This window comes from Pezoporus flaviventris, unplaced genomic scaffold, assembly GCF_033815535.1.
Source record: "Pezoporus flaviventris isolate CSIRO_AGI_PZ_B2104156 unplaced genomic scaffold, CSIRO_AGI_Pfla_v1 ptg000045l, whole genome shotgun sequence".
Classification (NCBI taxonomy): Eukaryota; Metazoa; Chordata; class Aves; order Psittaciformes; family Psittacidae; genus Pezoporus; species Pezoporus flaviventris.
The window spans coordinates 26,591,717-26,612,351 of NW_026892593.1; the positions used below are offsets into that span (position 1 = coordinate 26,591,717).

The 20,635-nt window shown below is 40.5% G+C and overlaps 1 protein-coding gene across 2 annotated transcripts in view; it reads left to right on the top strand.

Annotated features, from left to right (window-relative positions):
• Positions 1–19,295, top strand: part of PDZRN4 (PDZ domain containing ring finger 4) — a 247,048-nt gene extending 227,753 nt beyond the window's left edge. For both annotated transcript variants that reach the window (XM_061467771.1, XM_061467772.1), the window contains 5 exons: positions 674–772; positions 3,109–3,171; positions 6,682–6,783; positions 10,139–10,255; positions 17,112–19,295. In XM_061467771.1, coding sequence (XP_061323755.1) covers positions 674–772; positions 3,109–3,171; positions 6,682–6,783; positions 10,139–10,255; positions 17,112–18,638 — 1,908 coding nt within the window. In that variant the 3' untranslated portion in view covers positions 18,639–19,295. The remainder of the gene's footprint in view (positions 1–673; positions 773–3,108; positions 3,172–6,681; positions 6,784–10,138; positions 10,256–17,111) is intronic.
• The last annotated feature ends 1,340 nt before the right edge of the window (positions 19,296–20,635 follow it).

The window sequence follows — 20,635 nt, forward strand, 5'->3', positions numbered from 1 at the left end:
ACTTTCACTTTTCATGAGATGCCACTGCTGGGACATCTGGCACTAAAAATATGTTTTCTGCATCATCTCACATTTGAGGAAGATGCCACGGCTGTTCAGCTCCACAGGAGATTCCTTGAAGCATCCTTCTGTTACCTAACAGCTTCAGCAATGAAGCTATGACACTAAACTGGCCAAGGAAGGAATTATGTACGCTATTAATGGATAGATACGCTATAATGCTTTATGGCTTGGATTGCTGTTAGAAAGGACTGGCATTTGTGTGATAGATTGATGTGTAGCCAGCCTGTCTTATATCCTATAAATCAATAGTTGGTGTGATGAAACTAAAATGACTATGTAGTATACTGTAAGTCAGCTTCTATTATCCAAAAGCAAAAAAACTGCAAAATCCATGCCCAGCCGTATTTGTCAAAAAGTTCAGCATATCTTACTGAACTGTTTCTGTATGGCTTGAACCTGCACTGTACTGGGATTTCCTTCTTAATTCACTGAATATTTTATTGGTTAAAGATGCATACAAAATACTGTTTGTCAAGACTGGGCAATATGAGTAGGTCATACGGAATGAGTATGTCCTACAGTCTGTTACCCGCTTCATGCTCACTTGTGCTACACATTGTTTTCCACCCTTGTCAAAAGCCACCATACAAGCCTGTGTGTTTTCTTGTAGGAGGTGGAGCTGTGCCGCATTAGCAGCCAGGAGAAGCTGGGGCTGACTGTCTGTTACAGAACAGATGATGAAGAGGACACAGGGATCTATGTCAGCGAGGTAAGGATGTGGCAATGGGGAGGAGCATGGGAGATGCTCATGGTGGAGGGCTGAATGTTTCAGGTGATGTAAGAGCAAGTGCTCTGAGTGCTGAAGTGTCAGCCATCAGCCAGCATGTGTCACTTTCAATTCATTTAGATTATCACTTTAAATTATGTTGCCCAAGTAGAATAATTGTTACTAGTGAGCTTCTTTAATGTGTATGCTTTTAACTACATTGTAGTTAGGGAAGTACAAAGGAGTCTGAGCGTGGTCTGAATTTTGAATGGAATCTGTCCTTATGATGGAAATCAGGAGCACATTCTCCAGCCCCTGCTTGCTTTCTCCCCTTGCCACAGCCTCGGTAATTGTAGGAGTGGATAATCATTATTTTGTTATTTGTGTTATTGTTACAGTTGTGGTACACACAAACATGCCACAGATGGGTGGAGAAAGTAGCTTGGGAGAGGAATATATGTCAGAAAGACTTTGCCAGACAAAAAAATAAAGTACTGGATACCGAGATGGGATGAGCCCTCATGTTTTCATTGGCTTCACCAGGAAAACATGGCATCTAGTACATATCACAGGGTGTTAGTGTTTCACAGGGTCAGTCTACAAGACTCCCAGGAATGCTAGCTTCCTTTGAGTCTCCAGCCATTCAAAAAGGGTTGTTTTTCTGGATAAAGCAGAACTCTTGTGAGTCCAAAATCGCTGGTGAGTCCAAGCTCAGTGGTGATTGTCCTGAAGGAAGTGTGTTCCCAATTTGTCACTTTTGTAACAGGTTGAGCCAGATTTGGTCATTAGGAAAATGTCCTTCACTGAGAGGGTGGTTGGTCACTAGAACCAGCTCCCCAGGGAAGTGGTCACAGCCCTAAGCCTGTCAGAGTTCAAGGAGCATCTGGACGATACTCTTAGTCATATGGTTTAGTTTTAGGTAGTCCTGTGAGGAACAAGGAGTTGAACTTGGTGATCCTTATGGGACTCTACCAAGTTGAGATTTTCTACCATTCTGTGATTCTAAATTCTGAGTGAAGTTCCTGAACAGAGAGGAGCAATAAAGAGAATTCTCCCGTATATCAGTGAGCACATATGAAGGCAAGATTGCACATTTTCAGGCCAGCACCAGTGTCAAAGAAGCTGAAAAGCATAGCCTTGAAACAAGAATGAGGAATTAATGTAAAACTACCCAAGAATAAGTCTTCCACCACTTGTGTAAGTGCTGCTGTTAAAATCTGTTTGACTTTATGAGGACAAAGAAAATGCAGGAAGCTCTTATTACACTCCAGGATTATATCTGAAAGGTGCTGTTTTTCCTACACGGTAGAAATTTCTCAGACCTTTTAAAGTGAATGCAATTAGATTGTCTGTTGTACTTGGTTAAGCACTTCAAAATGATTTTTTTTTCTATGACAATTCACAAGAAGAAAATAATATCTAACAGCTGTAGAGGTGCTACCTCCAAACCAAGTGCTCAACTCAAATGTTTGGTTTGACAAAATATCTTCTGGCATGACGAGGCAAAATAAATGATTTAAGATAGCCATCAAGTGAAAGGTGATAGATCGGATTGCCCTGCAATGAACAGCAGGTCATTGCTCAGGGGTAAGCTATAGTGACTTTGATAAACTGTTAATGGAGCTCTAAGCATATATTTAGGTTAAACTAACTTAAAATTAACTGACTCAGACCAGAAACAATATACAGGATCTGTGAGTGATCTATACAATATAGATCTTTCAGGGTGGTTTTTTGCTGTTTCTCCACGAGCTGCAAAATTCCAGAGGAAATAACAGATTGATAACCAAGATAATCACTTAATAGTAAATGTTTTCATGAAAGAATAATAAATGTGCCCTTTTCCCAAAGACGAGCCTATTTGTATAGAGGCAACTGCTGCAGAAGCACCTTACTCCACAGTGGACTTCCAGACTCTGCTCTGCTAGCTGAAAGCTAAGGCCTGATGGTGGCATAAGAAAACATTAATCTGAATCCCAACTCTTTCTGTTCTTTTTTCTTATATGAAGTTGTGAATGCTCCATCCCTGGTGGTGTTCAAGGCCAGGTTGGACAGAGCCTTGGGTGGCATGGTTTAGTATGAGGTGTCCCTGCACATGGCAGGGGGGTTGGAACTAGATGATCTTAAGGTCCTTTCCAACCCTAACTATTCTATGATTCTATGAAACAAGCTTATACAATTACTTAAGAAATGTTGTGTTCATATGACTGTAAAGGAAACTTCAGATTGCCTCTGTGCAAAATAAAAATGGTACTTTTTCAACTTGTGCCATCATAAAGCTGTTATAATTTCCAGTAAAAATCTTTCTATGATCAGTTACTGAATAATGTCCTGTGCAGGTTGATCCAAACAGCATTGCTGCAAGAGATGGACGGATCCGTGAAGGAGACCGCATTTTGCAAGTATGTGACAATAGAGTCTTCCTTAAACTCTTTCTTCAGACAAACACACAGTGCTGTTTTTTCTGTGGACTGTTAATGAGGGAAGGTAGTTCTCTTTGTTATTATGATCGATGCAAAAATCCGTGTCTGTCTGTTTTTTAACACAATAGCCAGGAGCTAGAGTGCGCGTACTGAAAAATGGGACTGACAAACTCACTCTGTCTCATGCCTTTGTGCCCCATGTCGTTCTTTGCCATATTTATTAGCAAATCTCATTTCCGCTATGTTCATCTCTGTGTCAAATTCTAAACAGGGATCTTGCAGACTTCAGTAGGGGTGTGAGAGACTTGCTGATCATTCACTGATTGCATAAATTTGTTTAAAACTCACTTGTGCTGAGCATAGATGGTAAGAGTTTTCATATAAAAAATGTGTTGTTAGTGAAGGATTATCTTGACAACATGAGAAGTGTGCTTATTACGCTTTTGTTAATATTTTCTTTCCTCCACCAATAAAATAATGCTTTTCTATGTTCTTTTCTGATCCACCATCTTGGCTTTTTTTTCCCCTTTTATTTCTATCAATCAACCCATTAAAGAGCTGCCCCGGACATAGGTTTGTGTGATGCAACATAGCTGCTGTGGATGAGGGTGGCCAGCTGCTGGCTCTGGAGGAGGGTACAGGGAGGGAAGTACCTATAATGGCAGTGGGTTTCTGTTTTCAGCTGGCAGTGAATAGTATATTTTTTGCCCTAGTAATAAAGTCACAAAGCAGCTACCAAAAAGTTGATTGGAAACCCTTTGCTGTACAGTAGCATTTTAGTTCTGATTCCCAGTTGATTTCCCTTGTGTTTTGACCTTTTTTCACTGAAGTCCCAGAAGTCTCTCCTGGTGATGACAGTCTGCTTTTCTGTAGGCTGTTCCATCATTGCCCTTCATAATTTAGGCGCATGAACTTTCAGGTTGTTGCAAGATCAACCTGTCCTCCACTGCAGTCTTCATTTCTGCAGGAAATGTCTTTGCTTAAACCTGAACCGATATCTCTTACCCTGATTTGGCTTTTGGTATCTAGCTAACACAATAGGGTCTATGAGCTGATTTACCCAAGTTATCCATTTTTTGGAGTGGAAATAATAAATTACATTTTAATGTTGGCGCTCACTCAGGGGCTCCTGGTTTATTCTCTGTGTGGTTGGGAATGTGAAAGTGTTCACAGGACGGTGTTCCCCCCAAAGACACAGATGCGACAGTGCAAGAGCAGTGAGCCCCTCATCAGGGCTTAGGGTAATGAGAACACATCATGGGATTCAGCTAGGAGAGAAGAAGTCAGCTCACTGCCCTCTGTGTCTTTTTATAATACACCTACTGAAGAAAGCAACAGGATATAATGGTATTTTTAACTTTCAAAAATAAGAAAAAAACCTTGTTTATTGACAGAGTAGAAACAAATTTCATTCCTGTTCTATGTGTTTCAAAATAAAAGAGCAGGTCTGTTTTCTGCTCCTTTCATTGCTTTGTAAAATTTCTGGTTGAATTGAAGAGTCAACAGCAGATCAGGCAAATGTTCACCAGTTCCTAATGAAATTCATTTCAATTGTGAGTAAAGACTCTGGGGGTGAGAGAAGAGCATAGGTAATTCTACCATCCTTTTGTAGACTGGAGCATTACTTTAATGTCAGTGCTGATATATAGCTATGAGTTTTATCATTAAAGTTAACACCCAGAGAGTTATGTGGGGTTTACTTTCATATCTGAAAACACATTGACCCTCTATCTACTCTTATTGATGAGATAACTCAGGGAAATAGAAGGTGACAGTGCCATTACAGGGGGATTACACTGAGGCTAGGAGAGAGGCAGATCCTTGAACATGGGGGCATTTTGTGAGGGTGGCAGATAGCACAGGTTAAAGCTATGGAAGGATGCTCTGTTTTCTGTATTCCTCACTAAATTCCAGCAGTTTTCCTCTTGTTTCTGAAGCTGAAACTGCCCCCTTCTCATTTTCACAAACCTCACACCTCTCCCGTCACCTTCACAGTCTCTTTAAGCATCAGAGAAGAGCCTGAGTATTTTGGTTTTAATGTTACAACATCAAGGGAAAGGTTTCATAAGAACAGTCCTATTGAGAATTGCCTAAATTTCTGCTGGTTTTAGCTGTGAACCTCCAGGCTGACAAGTGCTGTCCATGGGGTAGGATGCTGCGCGGCAGGCTGGAGTCCTGCTCATGCCCCATGATGATGGAGATAGTGTGGGGTGGTCACCTCCAGGCTTGTGGGGGCAGCAGAGCCACTGCCTCCAAGGTTGGCTGACGGGAGTTGCCGGAGCAGCCACTGTGGCCAGAGGTGTTTTCCACAAGTTGGAGATCTGCTCCTGGGCCTCTGTGGCTGCATCTCTGCTTTTCATGTTAGGGCACCTCTACATTACCAAACAGATGTCTGGTCTCCCACAGACCACAGGAATCCCTTCATGTAAGCTTTGAAAGGTCTCAGACATTTCACTCATTGCCAGTTAGGTGATCACAGTGCACTGCAGTTTTCTTTCTTCTAAATGTGGTTTTGAGTTGGGGCTTTCAGGTCAAACATACATTCAGAAATGCAACTTTATTTTTCAAATGGGAAGTTCCTGCTACTTTGAAATCAAACCCTTAAAAGTTTTTATTTTCCCCACATATGCAGGTGCTTTTGTCTTCAGGTTTTGTTTTCTCCAGCTTGCAAATAGACCAAGTTTTTTTGTTCTTGTTGGGTTTTTGTTACCACAGTGAGAATAATCCACTTCTTGTGCTGTGAATTGGACAAAACAAAATGCATACAGAAAACAAGATTTCTTTCTGATTCCCTCAATAAAAGGTTTTGGACAATGCAAAATGTGTTTGTTACCATGTAGTCATGGATGTGCCTGTTTTAATGAGGTGACAGAATAGGAGAAAGGTAACAACAAAAGCACTTTCTCATTGGACAACCACTTTTATTTTGATTATCCCCTTGTAAGGAGGATACATGCATTTTGTGTGGTTCTGGTTACTAAGCTGTCCGCACAAATATGAAATGATTAAATGAAGCAGCAGTAAGCAGTAGCCTGTACGTATTGCCTGGTGAGAGATAATACTGTAGCTCTCTAATTGGCTCTCTACCAGCATACAGTGTGACTGATTTCAGCTGTAGCATTACCAGTCTTGCTTCCACCAGCACTATTATCTCAGAATGACACTTCCATTACTCTGAACGGAGAAAGATGAACGTCACCTGTCAGGGGCTGGTTAATTGTGTTGCTAGATGTATGTTACCAGGGCGCAGGTTGGACATTTATGAACATAACTGCTTCCTCTGATGTCCACCATCCTTCAACGATCGATACAGCTCTTACAGTAAGCGCATAATTGAGTGAAGGCACTTACCACTGAGGGGCTGAAGATGAGCCCGTTGTGTGAGTTTCATTGTCCATACATTCAGCACAAATGAGCTGATATCTGCCCTTTATTGTGTGTTGCTTTGTGGAAATGGAAACTAATGTGTCACTTTCATTTGTTTCCTAGATAAATGGCCAAGATGTCCAGAACCGGGAAGAGGCAGTGGCATTGCTTTCCAGCGAAGAATGCAGGAAAATTGTACTGCTGGTCGCAAGACCAGAGATGCAGGTTAGACTAAATAGATGCACTGAGCCAGAACCTGGGTTATACCATACATTCACTGTCACTGTAAGTAATGAACTGCTGAGAAATAGGAGTGCCAAAGTTCCTGACAAAAGGAAACAGATAATTGCAGATCTTTGCCCCTGTTTAGCCAACAAAGAAAATAACATGTTCTTACTAGGACTTGCTTTCCCCAAACTAAGGAATCCCTTTCCAGCAAAGTAAGTGGGTATACAAATAAAGCTGGCAGCACTAATATGGTATTAGTAAAACATAAAGTAGAACTCGAAAACTATGTATTACTTGTTATGTGATTCTTATTTGTTCTGGGGATAAATTTTCCATACTTACCTCAGTCATTTATATAAACTTATACAGAGCTGTAGTGGATCATTGGTGATGTCTCTTTTTATTCTGTGCACTTATAAAGCAGGCATACAAACTATTCATTTATGTGCCAATTATGGGACTTTCACTACAGTACCACTCAGTAAACCTGGATCTGATTGTTTCCAAATGCACCCTGGTCACAAAAACATCCTTGTATCTCAGGAGGTGCATTTCCAAAAGCTTTTAGAAATACTTCTATGGTTTTAAACATAAAACTATGCCAATGCCAAGAATCTTGTCATGCCAAGAATGTTTTATATCATTGCAGAGGGCAGATGTTAGGTTGATCATCAGACCAAAGGAGAGGTGGAGTGGAAGAAGAGTAATATTTTGCTTCCCATTATATTCTGTTTACAGGCCACTGCAAAGCAAAAAGACAGTATATTGTCTCTGTTCTCTCTGTCTACCACCAATTCAGAGCTGGTTATGTTGCCATTTATTTCTCATGCTATTGATCTGATAGCCTCAGTCTTGCTAGCTGCATATTCTGTATAAATTGAATAAAGTAAGTGTAATTCTGTGCCACTTGGAATCTCTACTTGAATCCAGTAGTTATAAAAGGAGTCACAATTGCAGCATTTATTTCCTTTATGTTTTCAGGAACTTAAACAATTCCCATAAAACTGGTGACATAGTACAACAAAAAAAGCCATGCCTCAGTTTATATTGCAAAATTGTGGCCTTCACCAGAAGTTGCAGAAGTTTTGTCAGAGTTATTTCAATATTATTATTAATATTTTTCACTAGATTTTTTTTTTTTTTCTGTAGGAAACAGAAATACACCTACTTATAAAATACATGCCCAGGGAAGGTTCATTCTCTGTAATTGTTCAGACTAGTAAACATGAAAAAGTTACATCAATATGAGATAAGGAATTAACTTAGCTGTACCAATATAGTTTCCCATATAGATGCTCATTTCAAATTACAAAAAGTGTATTTCAGTTTAGGTTTGGGGCTTTGGTGTTGGGTTTTCTTGTTTAATTTATGTGTTTTAAGAACGTGTTTATACAAAACTGGAGAAAAAGCTGTAGTATGTCAGTAATCAGGCTGACCATAAACTGATTTATGTTAGTTGTGTTGTTTTGACTCTGGTAAAAACAGGATTAAGCAGGCTTTTACTTTTAGATAGAAAATGGTAATTTGCAATCTTGAAGGGTGACTGCTGAGCACATTCATTCAGCAACAGGGAAGCAAACCTTATCTGACCATTTCTTTGCACAGTGAATACCAATGAATAATTAAATTTTGAAACAGAGCACCCGAGGAGTGCAAAGTCTGTTTAATAGGTATACAAATGGCCCTGGCATGTGTGCACGTGTATGTATGTGCACACAGTGTATGTAGCGCACATGTATACTAAGCCATATATTATTTTTATTCTAAAAGCTGTAACAGAAGTATTCGCATTAGTTGTTAGGTACTGGCCTGCCCCAATGAAAGCAACAAATTTGCCCAAGTGAGATTCATGTTTCATACTCCAGATTTGTTAATCTCTGCAATTTCCTCAATTGAGGAAGGCTGTGTTCATGCTTTTCTTGGGGAAAAAAGGCAAAGAGGAAGACAAAACTAGTGGCCAGTACCAGAAGTTTCAGAGGATAGCTTGGAACATAAGGGACAAACATAAAATTACATGTCCTCAAGAAAATGCCTCCTTCTAATAGTGACCTGTTAAAGTCTGGTTTTGCAAAGGGAAATGGTGAAAGGTTGATGTTCTTTATAAGAGGAAAAATTTCACTGGCATTAGCAAAAACACATCAGAGGTTTTGAGGCAGTTTCCTGCCAGTATTCAGTTAGAAGTACCACACAGCATCAGTCACTCCTTGCGTAGCTTTAAGCTAGTACTTGCTGGTTTGGTGTAACTTCTGACTGGCACCTCTGGGCAGAGCTCTCCTGCCTTTGAGGCAGTGGTACTTCTTCTGCTGTAGGTGTTGGCCCATGTTACATTGTTCTTGCTGTCCTGGGATATGAAAAATTGGTACTCTTGTAATTGTCTGATGCTGAGATTTTACCTTTTAGCATCCTTTTGTTAGCTTCTTCTTCTGGTTCTTTCACCAGCAACAAAATAAATGTTTCCTTCTACAACAGTCTCATCAGGAGCGCCACTGACCCATATTTTACTTTTTGACAGTGTGCCATCTGGCAAGGGATTACAGATACAAATGGATGTGTGCCACATGCACACGTGAATGATGAACAAAATGGGAAGAATAAGAGTTTTGGCTAGGGGTGCCTGTTTACATCAGTTTAGAAAGATTTGAAGGGTGCAAAGTGGGTGCAAGAAAAGGATATAGTCACTTGACAGAAAACATAGCATCTCCCGCCTGTCCTTTAGCAACACTGTCTTCACCAAATGTTAAAGTATTATTCTCCACTTGGGGAAAAACCAAATGGATAAGCCTTGCTTCTAGGCACACTGCGAGAACAAAAATAACTTCCCTTCAAGTCTCCACATCTTTCTGTCACCCTCCTCTGTTTGTTTACCTGGAAGATCAATGGGAAAACGGTGACAGAAACGCAACATAAGGTTTCTATTGAGGTGGCAGCAGGGCACAGCACTGAGGCAGAGATTGTTAGAGGAAAGAGCCCGGTTGCCTCCTGGCCCTATTAGTAACGTTGCTACTCTTTGTGTGGGGGCTCTCGACAGTAATGAACATGACAGCTTCAGGATTATGCGCTGTGCCTTTCATACCTTTTGAAAGGAAATAATGTGTGTGCTGTGCAGTCTCCTTCATTATGAGAGAAAATCAGTCATACTGTTTCAAGAAAGGATAAAAGGCATGAGAGTCCCATTTTTTTTTTTATCCTTCTTTTTCTTCTTCCCTTTTTGAGATGTGAACTCCTACTGCCTGGCTTTCTGAAGAGAATCATTAGGATAAAAAGAGCTAGTCAAGCATTGCCATTTGGGTTTACTCTGTTTTAGCATGTGTCCATGCTAACATAATATAATGTACTAATGTATTCTTTGCAGCTGGAGGAAGGGTGGCTGGATGATGAAAGGAATGAATTCTTGGAGGAGTTAAACTTGGAAATATTGGAAGAGCAGCATAATGAAGCAATGCACTACACAGCCAATGAGGTGGAACAGGTAGGACTGCTACTAAATGTATCATCTGAAATTTTGCTAGGTATACTTTGTTATCAATAAATAATTAAATGGTACACTGTAAAATATAGTCAAAGGCTTTGATAGAATTATGTCTCTAAAATGATGTGAACTCCTTTATGCTGTAGGTGAGGAAAAGGAGAATAGATTCTTAGGCCCAGTATGACAAGTTAGGAAACAATTTAGGAGGCTGTGATAAGTGCAGATTTCTCATTTTCTCTGAACTTTCAGAATAATATTGTTTTTCTTCCCTAATTCTGAAGCATTTGGGGTTTATGTTTTATATTTTATGTTAAGTTGGGGTTGTTTTAATTAATTGTATCAATGTAGCAGCTACAGCTCTGAGCTAGGATAGGGGCCCATCTTCTTGTATGCATGCAAGGTATGAGCCAGCCCTTGCATCAGAGAGCTTGCAAAACAAGATGGAAGAGGTGTTTCAAATAAACAACAGGTGTTTTGGTAATACAAGTGTGTTTTTCTTATACTGACAGAGCACAGCTCGGCGTTTGTTCTGTTAATGGAGACAAATAAGCATACTGTTAGCATAGTCTCAGCTTGCTGCTATCCTGACTTTACCTGCCCATATGTGCTGTAAAGCAGTGTGACAGTGGCAAAGATACTTGTGCACCCCCAGTCATACAGCTTCATCAAGGGATGGGTGTTCTCAGTTGTACTGTATTGTGGAAGGCAGAAGTGACCATACCCACTCCTGGATCAGATGACCTCTCCACATGCATACCTATGCCAAAGAAGTAAAATCCAACTTAGGAAATTCTTTCCTGTTAGGGTGGTGAGGCACTGGAATGGGTTGCCCAGGGAGGTTGTGAATGCTCCATCCCTGGCAGTGTTCAAGACCAGGTTGGACGAGGCCTATGGTTTAGTGTGAGGTGTCCCTGCCCATGGCAGAGGGGTTGGAACTAAATGATCTTAAGATCCTTTCCAACCCTGACTATTCTATGAATCTATGAATCTATGAACTTCATCTCCCACGTTCTGCATATATGCAGCTGGGGAGGAACTGTTTTTCCACCCAGTCACTTTGTGACTTAGAATTTTTTCCCCACCCTGAATTGCTCAAAAGTAGACCCTGAGGTTTTGGGGATTTTTTAAGTGAATTGAGGGAGAAGGACTGCAAGAGCCTTCTTCCTCTGGATACTGGGGAGCTTCCAATTGAAGGAAGCTTCACCGCCTGGTCCACACTAAGGGCCTGAATGTGCATCCAGCCTGTTTCCTCCTCACATCCCCTCCAGCCTTGACACTGGGCTATTGACTAGGTGATAGCTCCTATTAAAGCTATTCACTGTACATAAATTAAATATTCACTGGGACAGACACAGAATAATTAAGTCTGTAGTATTAATCTGTAGTATTGTAGATCTGCATAGTAGATGTAAGATTACAAATCCTTGATCTTATGAGCATTTAGTCATTTACACAAAGCAGAATAACTCCAGGGTCAGGGGTGGAGGCAGCCTTGCAACGGGATTTATAGTTGCCTTTTAGGTATGACCCTTTTTTCCAGGCAGTGAGCCAAGCCTCAGTTTCTCAGGCTAAATGTGCTAACTGCTGCGCTGCTAGCTACTTTGAACTGACATTTGGAAACTTGTTTATTTTTCTAACCACAAATGTTGTCTAGGATAGCAAGAGATTTCCCGTCAGAAAGAACACTTGTTCTTTGCAAAGCAATTTCCTTTGCACAGTGACATTTTCACAGAAACCCCCAATTCTGGAACGAATCCTTAAGCAGGTCTGCCTACAAACCCCTACTAGCACCTTAACATGACATGTTGGGACCTCTGAAATCGATTCACAGTTGTGACCTTCCACTTCCAAGTTCTTGTCAAGCTTTGGCTTTTTCACTGAAATTGGGTTGCAGATAGTGTTAATTATTGAACAGCGGTGTTCTGTGAAGTGGTTTCACTGAACCCATTGATGCTGTTTATTTCCCATTGGGATGTAATGCCAAGGATAAATCCTTCCCTCCCCACTCGCCTTGAGATTTTATATTGCTGTAGGAGAGAGCTACACTGGAAAAAATTACAGTCACTTGTGCTTTTTTGGTGTCTGACATTGGGCTGCTTGAAGTAATTCTAGGATAGTCAGACATTTCTTTGCCCTTCTAATGAGTAATCGAATCAACCAAATGCAGCTTGGTGTGTAATGGGGCATCAGTAATTTGTGACAGCTGCTCTCTCTCTAGACTCTATGTAAGTGGCTTAGCAAGTCAGAAAACTGGTTCTTTACTCCTTGTTAGGCTGGGAAACCTAGCAGTTTCATGAGATGAATCACATAATCCATCGGAGCAACGAAACTGTTATTGTTGCAGCTGCCAGTGGCCAAGCTGAGTATCTTCAAGCTCCCCGGCTGACCATGGAAATTTTGCTCCAATGCCAGCCTTGATTTTTGTGAACCAAACTCTGGCTTCATAATCATGAATCTTGCAACCTGCAGGAAAGAATACATGCTATAGCAGAATATCCTTCCAAATACAAGTCTGTTTTGCAGACTGCCATGTTAATATTAAGTGCCATTTGACATTTCGTGTGAGCTATCACAGAAAGATTTGGTAGTTTATAATAGAAGAATCAAGTAGATAGCCCTGACTTTCCTGAATGTTTTTGAGGCACTCTATAGATTTCAATCAAGAATTGTATCTTTTCTATATAGAATAGTCCAACAAACCTTGAGGAAAGATGTAATTTCCCATTTTTTTTATAACTCACTGTATTCCTTCCCCTTTACAACATCATGGTTCATTGTGCAGCAGAGATAACTTTCAGAAGAATACCATACATTTTCCATGCAGAAATTCTTATCAGTGTCATGGAATATATCAAAACCTATTAAGAAGAGAAAGAATTGGATAAAAGATTCATTCCAGTTCATTCAAAGCTGAAATACAGTGAAAATATCTGGGGGAAATTCTTTTTTGAAGACTATGAAAAGAACAGCATTGTTTGCAGAAGAACATTTTCCCTTCTAGTGCACCACTGAAATCAATCCAAATCTTCCCTCATGGCTGGAGTACCTCTTGGTTAGCCTGACACTGAAGAGGACTCTCAATGTGGTCAGTCTCACTCTCCCTGTCAGAGACTGACTGGAGACCCCAGCAGCTATGTTTGACTGAATCTTACCACCTTCAAACTTTAGTAGCCGTCTGAGTTTTGAATCCCAATATACATCATAAGTTGTAAAATGAGAAAAGAACAGTGAATTCCTGCAAGATTAGCCATTTTATAGGCATGAATGCTTGCTGGAGCTGAAATGAAGAATCTTCTGAGGTTCATTTATTGCTTTATTGTACGCACCGCCAGGTTTGCCTTCTCATTATCTGAGTTCTCACTGCAAAGATGAGGCCTAAGGAGCCCTTTGGTATTTCATACAGAAGTAATTGTATGAGAGATTGACAACGTATGTTAGAAAACAAACACTTTGTTTGGAATAGATTATAGATAACACTGACAAAAGCAAGGCACTGACAATTGGATCCTACCTCTTGTTTTTCAGAAGGGACTTAACCTGGAGTTAGGCTTGCTGCCTTTCAAAATAAAATTAGAATAATCTCATGTTGTAAAAGACTGCTTGGCCTGTGCATGTTTAGGAGCTCTGTCAAGCATGACAAGTCCAGGATAGAAATGCCAGGGGCTACCTTACTTGAGTCAGAGTAAAAAATGTATCTAAAAAATACACAGTAGAATAAATATCTGTATTACTTTGCATTTTTATAATTGAACTAGCTGCAAGTATCCACATACTGGGGAAAGATTTATCGTGCTATGGAGGTCTACTTGAGGTTGAGAAGAATCTGATTGTACAGGCACTTGTTTCTTCCTGACAGGGAGGGGAACCCAAAGTGACTACCTGACATTCAAGTGCCTGAACTACAGACACTTACATTTGGTCGAATCGATCCCACCCATCTAACTTCTCCTAGACTGGGAAGATGGGGTTTGCTTTGTTTACATCTTTTGTGTGTGTGAGTTGCGGATAGCGTGACTTGAGTAGATGGCAAAGTACTATATTCACTTAGTCTAAATCAAGTGGAACTTGAAGGAGCAAAGTTTAAAGTGTTGCTAAAAGTGGCGTGGAAAACTAATTCTGAAAGTGTTGATTGTGTGGGCCCAAATGGTAAAGTCTGGTTCCAACACCCATACAAATAGATGCATTAAGAGATTTTTTTCAGAAGTCCTCAGATGTATGCTTTGGTATGGCCCCATGCTGGCAACACCAGAGGGAGGATCATGGAGCTCAGCTTCTGTAAGCTGTGCACCTGTTCATGTTACAGATAAGCCACTTTCTTTAGAGGGTTAAGATGGGTTTAGTCATATGGGTGCAAGTTGTGCTATGTCTCTTAGGGTCACAAAGTGGACCATGACCTTCGTACTTTGCTAGTGTGAACAGAGACCCGCATTTGGGACAGGCTGTTCTGCAGCACAGTCCTCCCAGTGTCTCGTGGAGCTGTTTTCCCTCATGTCAGTAGTTAAATATTTTCCAGAGTAGTGAGAAATACGGGTGGCACAGTGCAGAGGCCGGGGTGCAGTGTAGGTGACCCAGACTCTCTCTGCTGAAAGGTTTGGAGGCAGCGAAAGTCAATACATGTTGGAGCAGCTCCAAAGCAGGTGAGAGAAGGGACCAGAACTCACCTGCATGAGGGAAATTGGAATAATATGAAATTAAACCTAAATTTCCATTATTCCTCGTGAATACCCTTGCCACTTGGCTGCTTGGAGTACTTGTATTTCTGGTTACTCTTGGTTTTCATGAAGAATTCTGTTTTTTTTTTTCTCTGTAAAATATGACATTTTGGAAATCTTAAAAACCCATAAACATGGGAAAACATTGCATTACCACCAGTTGTCCAGTTACTCCTGAAAATGGAACTAATTTTTTCAGCCTCTTTGGAAAAATATGACAAGAACGTTAATAAAAAAATCTTCCAATATACTTTATGCACCTTCACAGCAATGCATAAACCAAGGAGAGAATGAATAGATAAATGATAATTTTAGAAAAATTCTACAATATCTAATTATTTAGTTATTGCTACTGCTGTTCATGTTGCTTCCTCCTGTGACAAGATACCCTTGGTTTTTAAGCAGAGAAGTAGAAAGATCTGAGAGGATCTCAGATGGGAAAAATACGTCCTGCTGAATTTTAAATCTTGAAGTCTTGAATAACACTGAATATATTCTGTCCCATAAGGTTTGAATTCAAGGGGAGAGATTCTTCCCATTTGGGGAGAATGAAAAATAGTAATTGGCTGATAGTAATTACCCATGGCTGATAATTAATTAATTAATGGCTGATAAGTAATTAGCATTGGCTGATAGTAATTACCCATGTGGCTGCCCAAGCTATGGGAGAATTATGCACTTACTGTGCATTTTGTTATAAACTGCCCATTGTATATACAAAAGGATAAAAGGTAAGGTTTTCTTTGCTGGTCCTGTCTGACAACAAATTGCTAAAACGTCTTTCCAGAAATTTTTAACTGCTCTTTCAGACACTGATTTCTCCTGGTGTTGTGTTTCTTTTGCTTATTTTATTCCACTATTACATTTTATTTGGGGGTGGAGGTTATCTTTTTTTTTTTCTGACACTAGGCCATTATTTTTGCCTAACAACTGAAGAAGGGAAACCAGATGAATTGTGTGTGATCACAAGGTGCACATGAAGAGAGGAGAAAGGATGAGATAGGAGACACATTTTCATCCTGCTTTACTATCTGTCAAAGTAGAGAAAAGGGGAATTATGACAGTGACTTCTTTGTGTTTGTTTCATTTCAGTGGTTGCACTGTATTGTTTTTTATTCCTCGGTTATTACTACCATTATGCATAATTATCAATTATATAATAGAAACGGTGTTTGGTTGGTGCTGTGTACACTTAGATGTTTGGCATGTGGGCCATATAAATTGCATGCTGTGTGATCCTTTGATTATCCAGTTTGAAAAATGAAAAGTGTCTGTCTCCTCAGAGAGAGGAGCTCATAGTCTTTGAGAATATAAATAGGTTGAGAATATGAACAGGTTAGGTACAGTGAGGGAGTGGGAATTAAAAAATAACAGCCTAAAAACTTGACATTATGCCCACAGCTAGCACTCAGTGTTGTTCTACACTTAATGGTAAAAGGCTGATTTTATTTCTAAGGAACATAAGGTCTAACTAGGGAACAGAAGTGGTCTCCAGGGATGCAACAGAGAGAGGCCTACCTGAGCAAAATCCTAGAATTCAAAACGAACAGTCTTTCAGAAGAAAACTACTGAAAACAAGAAGTGTGAGAGAGGGCTGCTGAGGGTGTAGTGGAGCTGGCTAACCCCCTGCATGCTTCAACCCTGCCTGTCACCATGGAGCAAACAAGGAGTTCAGTGGTCAAAAAAAAAGGCAATAGCCTTTTTGCACCTTCTTAGGTTGTACCACTCCTAGTCTGATTGGCTGCTTGCTCTAGGTTTTTGAAGTGATACCGGTAATGAAGCTTTTTCCTAAATTTACAAAGATTTCAGCTCCACCAATCTCTGGCCATAATCCAGGCTCAAAAACAGTGCACCATCTGGTGATCATTATCTTTAAGCACTGCAAAGAGATGGCTTAGCTGGAGAGGGAAATAATTCTCTCCAGACTTTAGGAGATATGTCACTAGTGCTGCAATTCATCTACTTCACTCGATATGGCCACCACAGCATGACTCTCAGAAATATTTAAAAGCTGTAGGACTGCTTTTTAGTGATCTGTTTTAATTCGGCCTAAATGAGATCCCAGCTGTTTAGGCAAATCAGAGCTGGAAAATATTTAATACAGTCTGCATTTGGTAATCCTTTTGGTTTGCTCACTTTTTTAGCCAAAGAAACATGAAGAGGAGGATGGCACTACAGACACTGCAACCTCATCATCCAACAATCATGAGAAGGACAGTGGGGTGGGACCTACAGATGAAAGTCTGCGAAATGATGAGAGCTCAGAGCAAGAAAATGCACCTGAGGAGCAGAACAGTGCTACCCTGCAGAGCAAACGGGAGCTGGGCCACAGCCAAGATACGTTAGGAAGTGTTGAGCTTCAGTGCAATGAAAGCTTTGTGTCTGGGGAGTATACTGAATCTGATTTCATAGGAAACCCAGAGGAGGAATGTGAAAGGTTTCGGCAGCTGTTGGAACTGAAGTGCAAGATTCGAAACCACGGGGAGTATGACCTGTATTACTCAAGCAGCATGATAGAGTGCAACAGAAGAGAGCAAGATGGAGTGGAGCATGAGCTGCAGCTACTCAATGAGGAACTGAGGAACATTGAACTCGAATGTCAGAATATCATGCAGGCTCACCAGCTCCAAAAGGTGAGGGATCAGTATGGAGACATTTGGGCTTTGCATGATGAAGGATTCAGGAATTATAACACCAGCATAGACGTGCAAAGAGGCAAACTGGATGACATCATGGAGCACCCTGAGAAGTCTGACAAGGACAGCTCCAGCGCCTACAACACAGCCGAAAGTTGCAGGAGCACTCCTCTGACAGTGGAGCGATCGCCCGATAACTCTCTCCAGAGGATGATCAGCATAACCAACAGGAAAAACTTGAGGAGCACAATCGTGGCTAATCAGTCATCCTCAGGACAAACCAACAGGGAGACAACCTCAGCCAAAACCAAACCCACTGAGCAAAACAGTGCTGCTGAGAATGCAATGCTGGCATCAGAAAGCAGCAAATTCACAGACCAGGAAAAGCAGAGCAGTGAGCACATTCCCTACCTGTCTCCATATCACAGCTCTTCTTACAGGTATGGGAATATACCTGCTCATGCAAAGCACTATCAAAGCTATATGCAACTAATCCAGCAGAAATCTGCTGTGGAGTATGCCCAAAGCCAGCTCAGCCTGGTGAGTATGTGCAAAGACTCGCAGAAGTGTGCAGAGCCCAAGATGGAATGGAAAGTGAAAATAAGGAGTGATGGGACAAGGTATATCACAAAGAGACCAGTTCGAGACAGAATCCTGAAGGAACGTGCCTTAAAAATTAAAGAGGAGCGCAGTGGAATGACAACAGATGATGATACAATGAGTGAGATGAAGATGGGTCGTTACTGGAGCAAAGAAGAGCGGAAGCAGCATTTGGTGCGAGCTAAGGAGCAGAGAAGGCGGCGGGAGTTCATGATGAGGAGCAGGCTGGAGTGTCTTAAGGAAAGTCCGCAGAGTGGCAGCGAGGGCAAAAAGGAAATTAACATTATTGAACTAAGTCACAAAAAGATGATGAAAAAGAGAAACAAGAAAATCTTGGACAACTGGATGACAATCCAAGAACTGATGACACATGGTGCTAAATCTCCAGATGGCACAAGAGTGCACAATGCCTTTTTATCAGTTACTACTGTATGAACGCAACTTCTCTCAGAGTATACTACCAGTTTAGGTAGAGTACGATTGCCTCGTTCAATGTGGCATTTTTATATATTTTGTGACTGTTTATAGTTTGACCTTTTTTGTAAGCAAAATTTCCTGGTAATTTTCCATTTGTTTTTCATATAACGGTATCTTCTTTACCTGGCGGTCTTTCTTTATCCTGCAATATATTCATATTACTCATTTGTAGAAAAAAAAAAAAAGAAAAGAAAAGCAAAACAAAAAAAAAGAGTGGAGAAGCTAATTAATTTCTTAAACTAATACATATCCTGAAATTTTAGGTGTGGGTTTATTTCTCTAGTTTTCTTTTTTCTACTTTAGTAACAATACAATACCAAACCAAAATGCTTTATACTGTATCCTGGGCTTAACAAGTTTTAAAGTTTTACATCTTAGATTGCATCTGTTTATAAATCTATATGCAACATCCCATCGTATAGGTAAGAATGACATTTTTCCAACTACACATTGTACAGTACATTTAATCTGTAAATTTCAATTGTATTTGTCCAAGTAAAGTGTAGGTGGGCAATTCTCCTGTGTATGTAGTGGCATTGGTCATGTAGCTGGGCAGTATGTGATAATTGTGAAGATGAAAGAGAAATAAATTATTGCTTATCTTTAAGAAAAAAAGTCAAGAATTCTTTGATTTAAAATGAGCATTTGCCTTTAAAAGATGAGTCATTTCATTATGCATATTTGCAGCATATAGAGATTTCAAGAACACAGGACACAATTCCATGGGCTAGTTCTCATGAATTATCTTTTCATTTTGCAGAACCCATAGGGGTGAGTGGGTCTTTCTGTCTTTTTCTTACCCCCTATTATTAGCTGATTGAATGATTCATTGACATATTACTGCATTGTATGCTGTTAGGTAACCACTGTGGGTCCTTTCCCTGGCTGAGCTTGCTATTTGTTCTACATATACAAAACATAAACAGAGCATATGCCTAACTTTGAGCCAAATCTCAAGCAAGAAAAACTAACAGTGGTTGTCACTGACGTTTTCATACAAGGTGAGCTAAGGTAAAATAGAAAATGAAAAGCAACTAAAAGAGTTAAGGGTTTAACTTTATTGTTGAGGAGCATCAAAGTCTGTTAGAAGAGCCCCAGTGGGAGCTGGCTCAGGCTCAGGAGTGAGGGGCAGCTTGCTGTCTGGGTGCCTGATGGAGTCCTTGTTTCCCCATGCCACAGAGGCACCTCAGCTGCCACTGGGGCATCTTCTGAGCTGCTGCTCCTGGCGGCTCAATGAGTTACAGCAAGCTGAGATGACAAGTTATTGACAGTCAGCGAGGATGAATTTGCCTAATAACCCCATTTTCATTGTCCCTGTGTACAACTCAGAACAGCTTCCAACTGATGGAAGTGCTTCTGATATCAGGATTAGGTGCTGAAGTCACTTGGCATCAGACTTTAAAAGACGTGCTTAAAGATGCAGAAAGGCATATTACAGTATTTCCAAAATATCTAATGCTGGAAAACAGTCATTTGTTTTCTAACTACTTTTGGCACCAGTGAGCATTGGCAGTGCTCTCTGCATCTCCAGGCATGTAAATACCGTAAGAACACTGCTCTCCAAGTGCTTAGGAAAATTATGCCACTGACAGTTCACAGTTTGATAATCAGAAAATTCTCCCTACCGGGCTCAGGGAAACATCATGCTAAATCCTCACTAAGCATGCAGCTGTTCGTGCACAATGCAAAATACTTCCATTGTTTCCCAATAAATTAGAAAAAGTGGAGAATCCAGGACCAGAAAGGATCACAGGGTGATACAGTATTGCTTTGAATGTTGTCCTTCCATCTGAGCCAAGGAATTGTCTTTGACCAACCCAGGTCATCTAGAAAGGTACACATTCTTCTTCTGGAGACATCAAAGCACAGAGATTTGGCTGTTTCCCTCCTTGCATTGCAGTGATCCCACTCATAAAAATCCTAATCAGAGTTTAGCTGCCATCAGCTCTAGACAA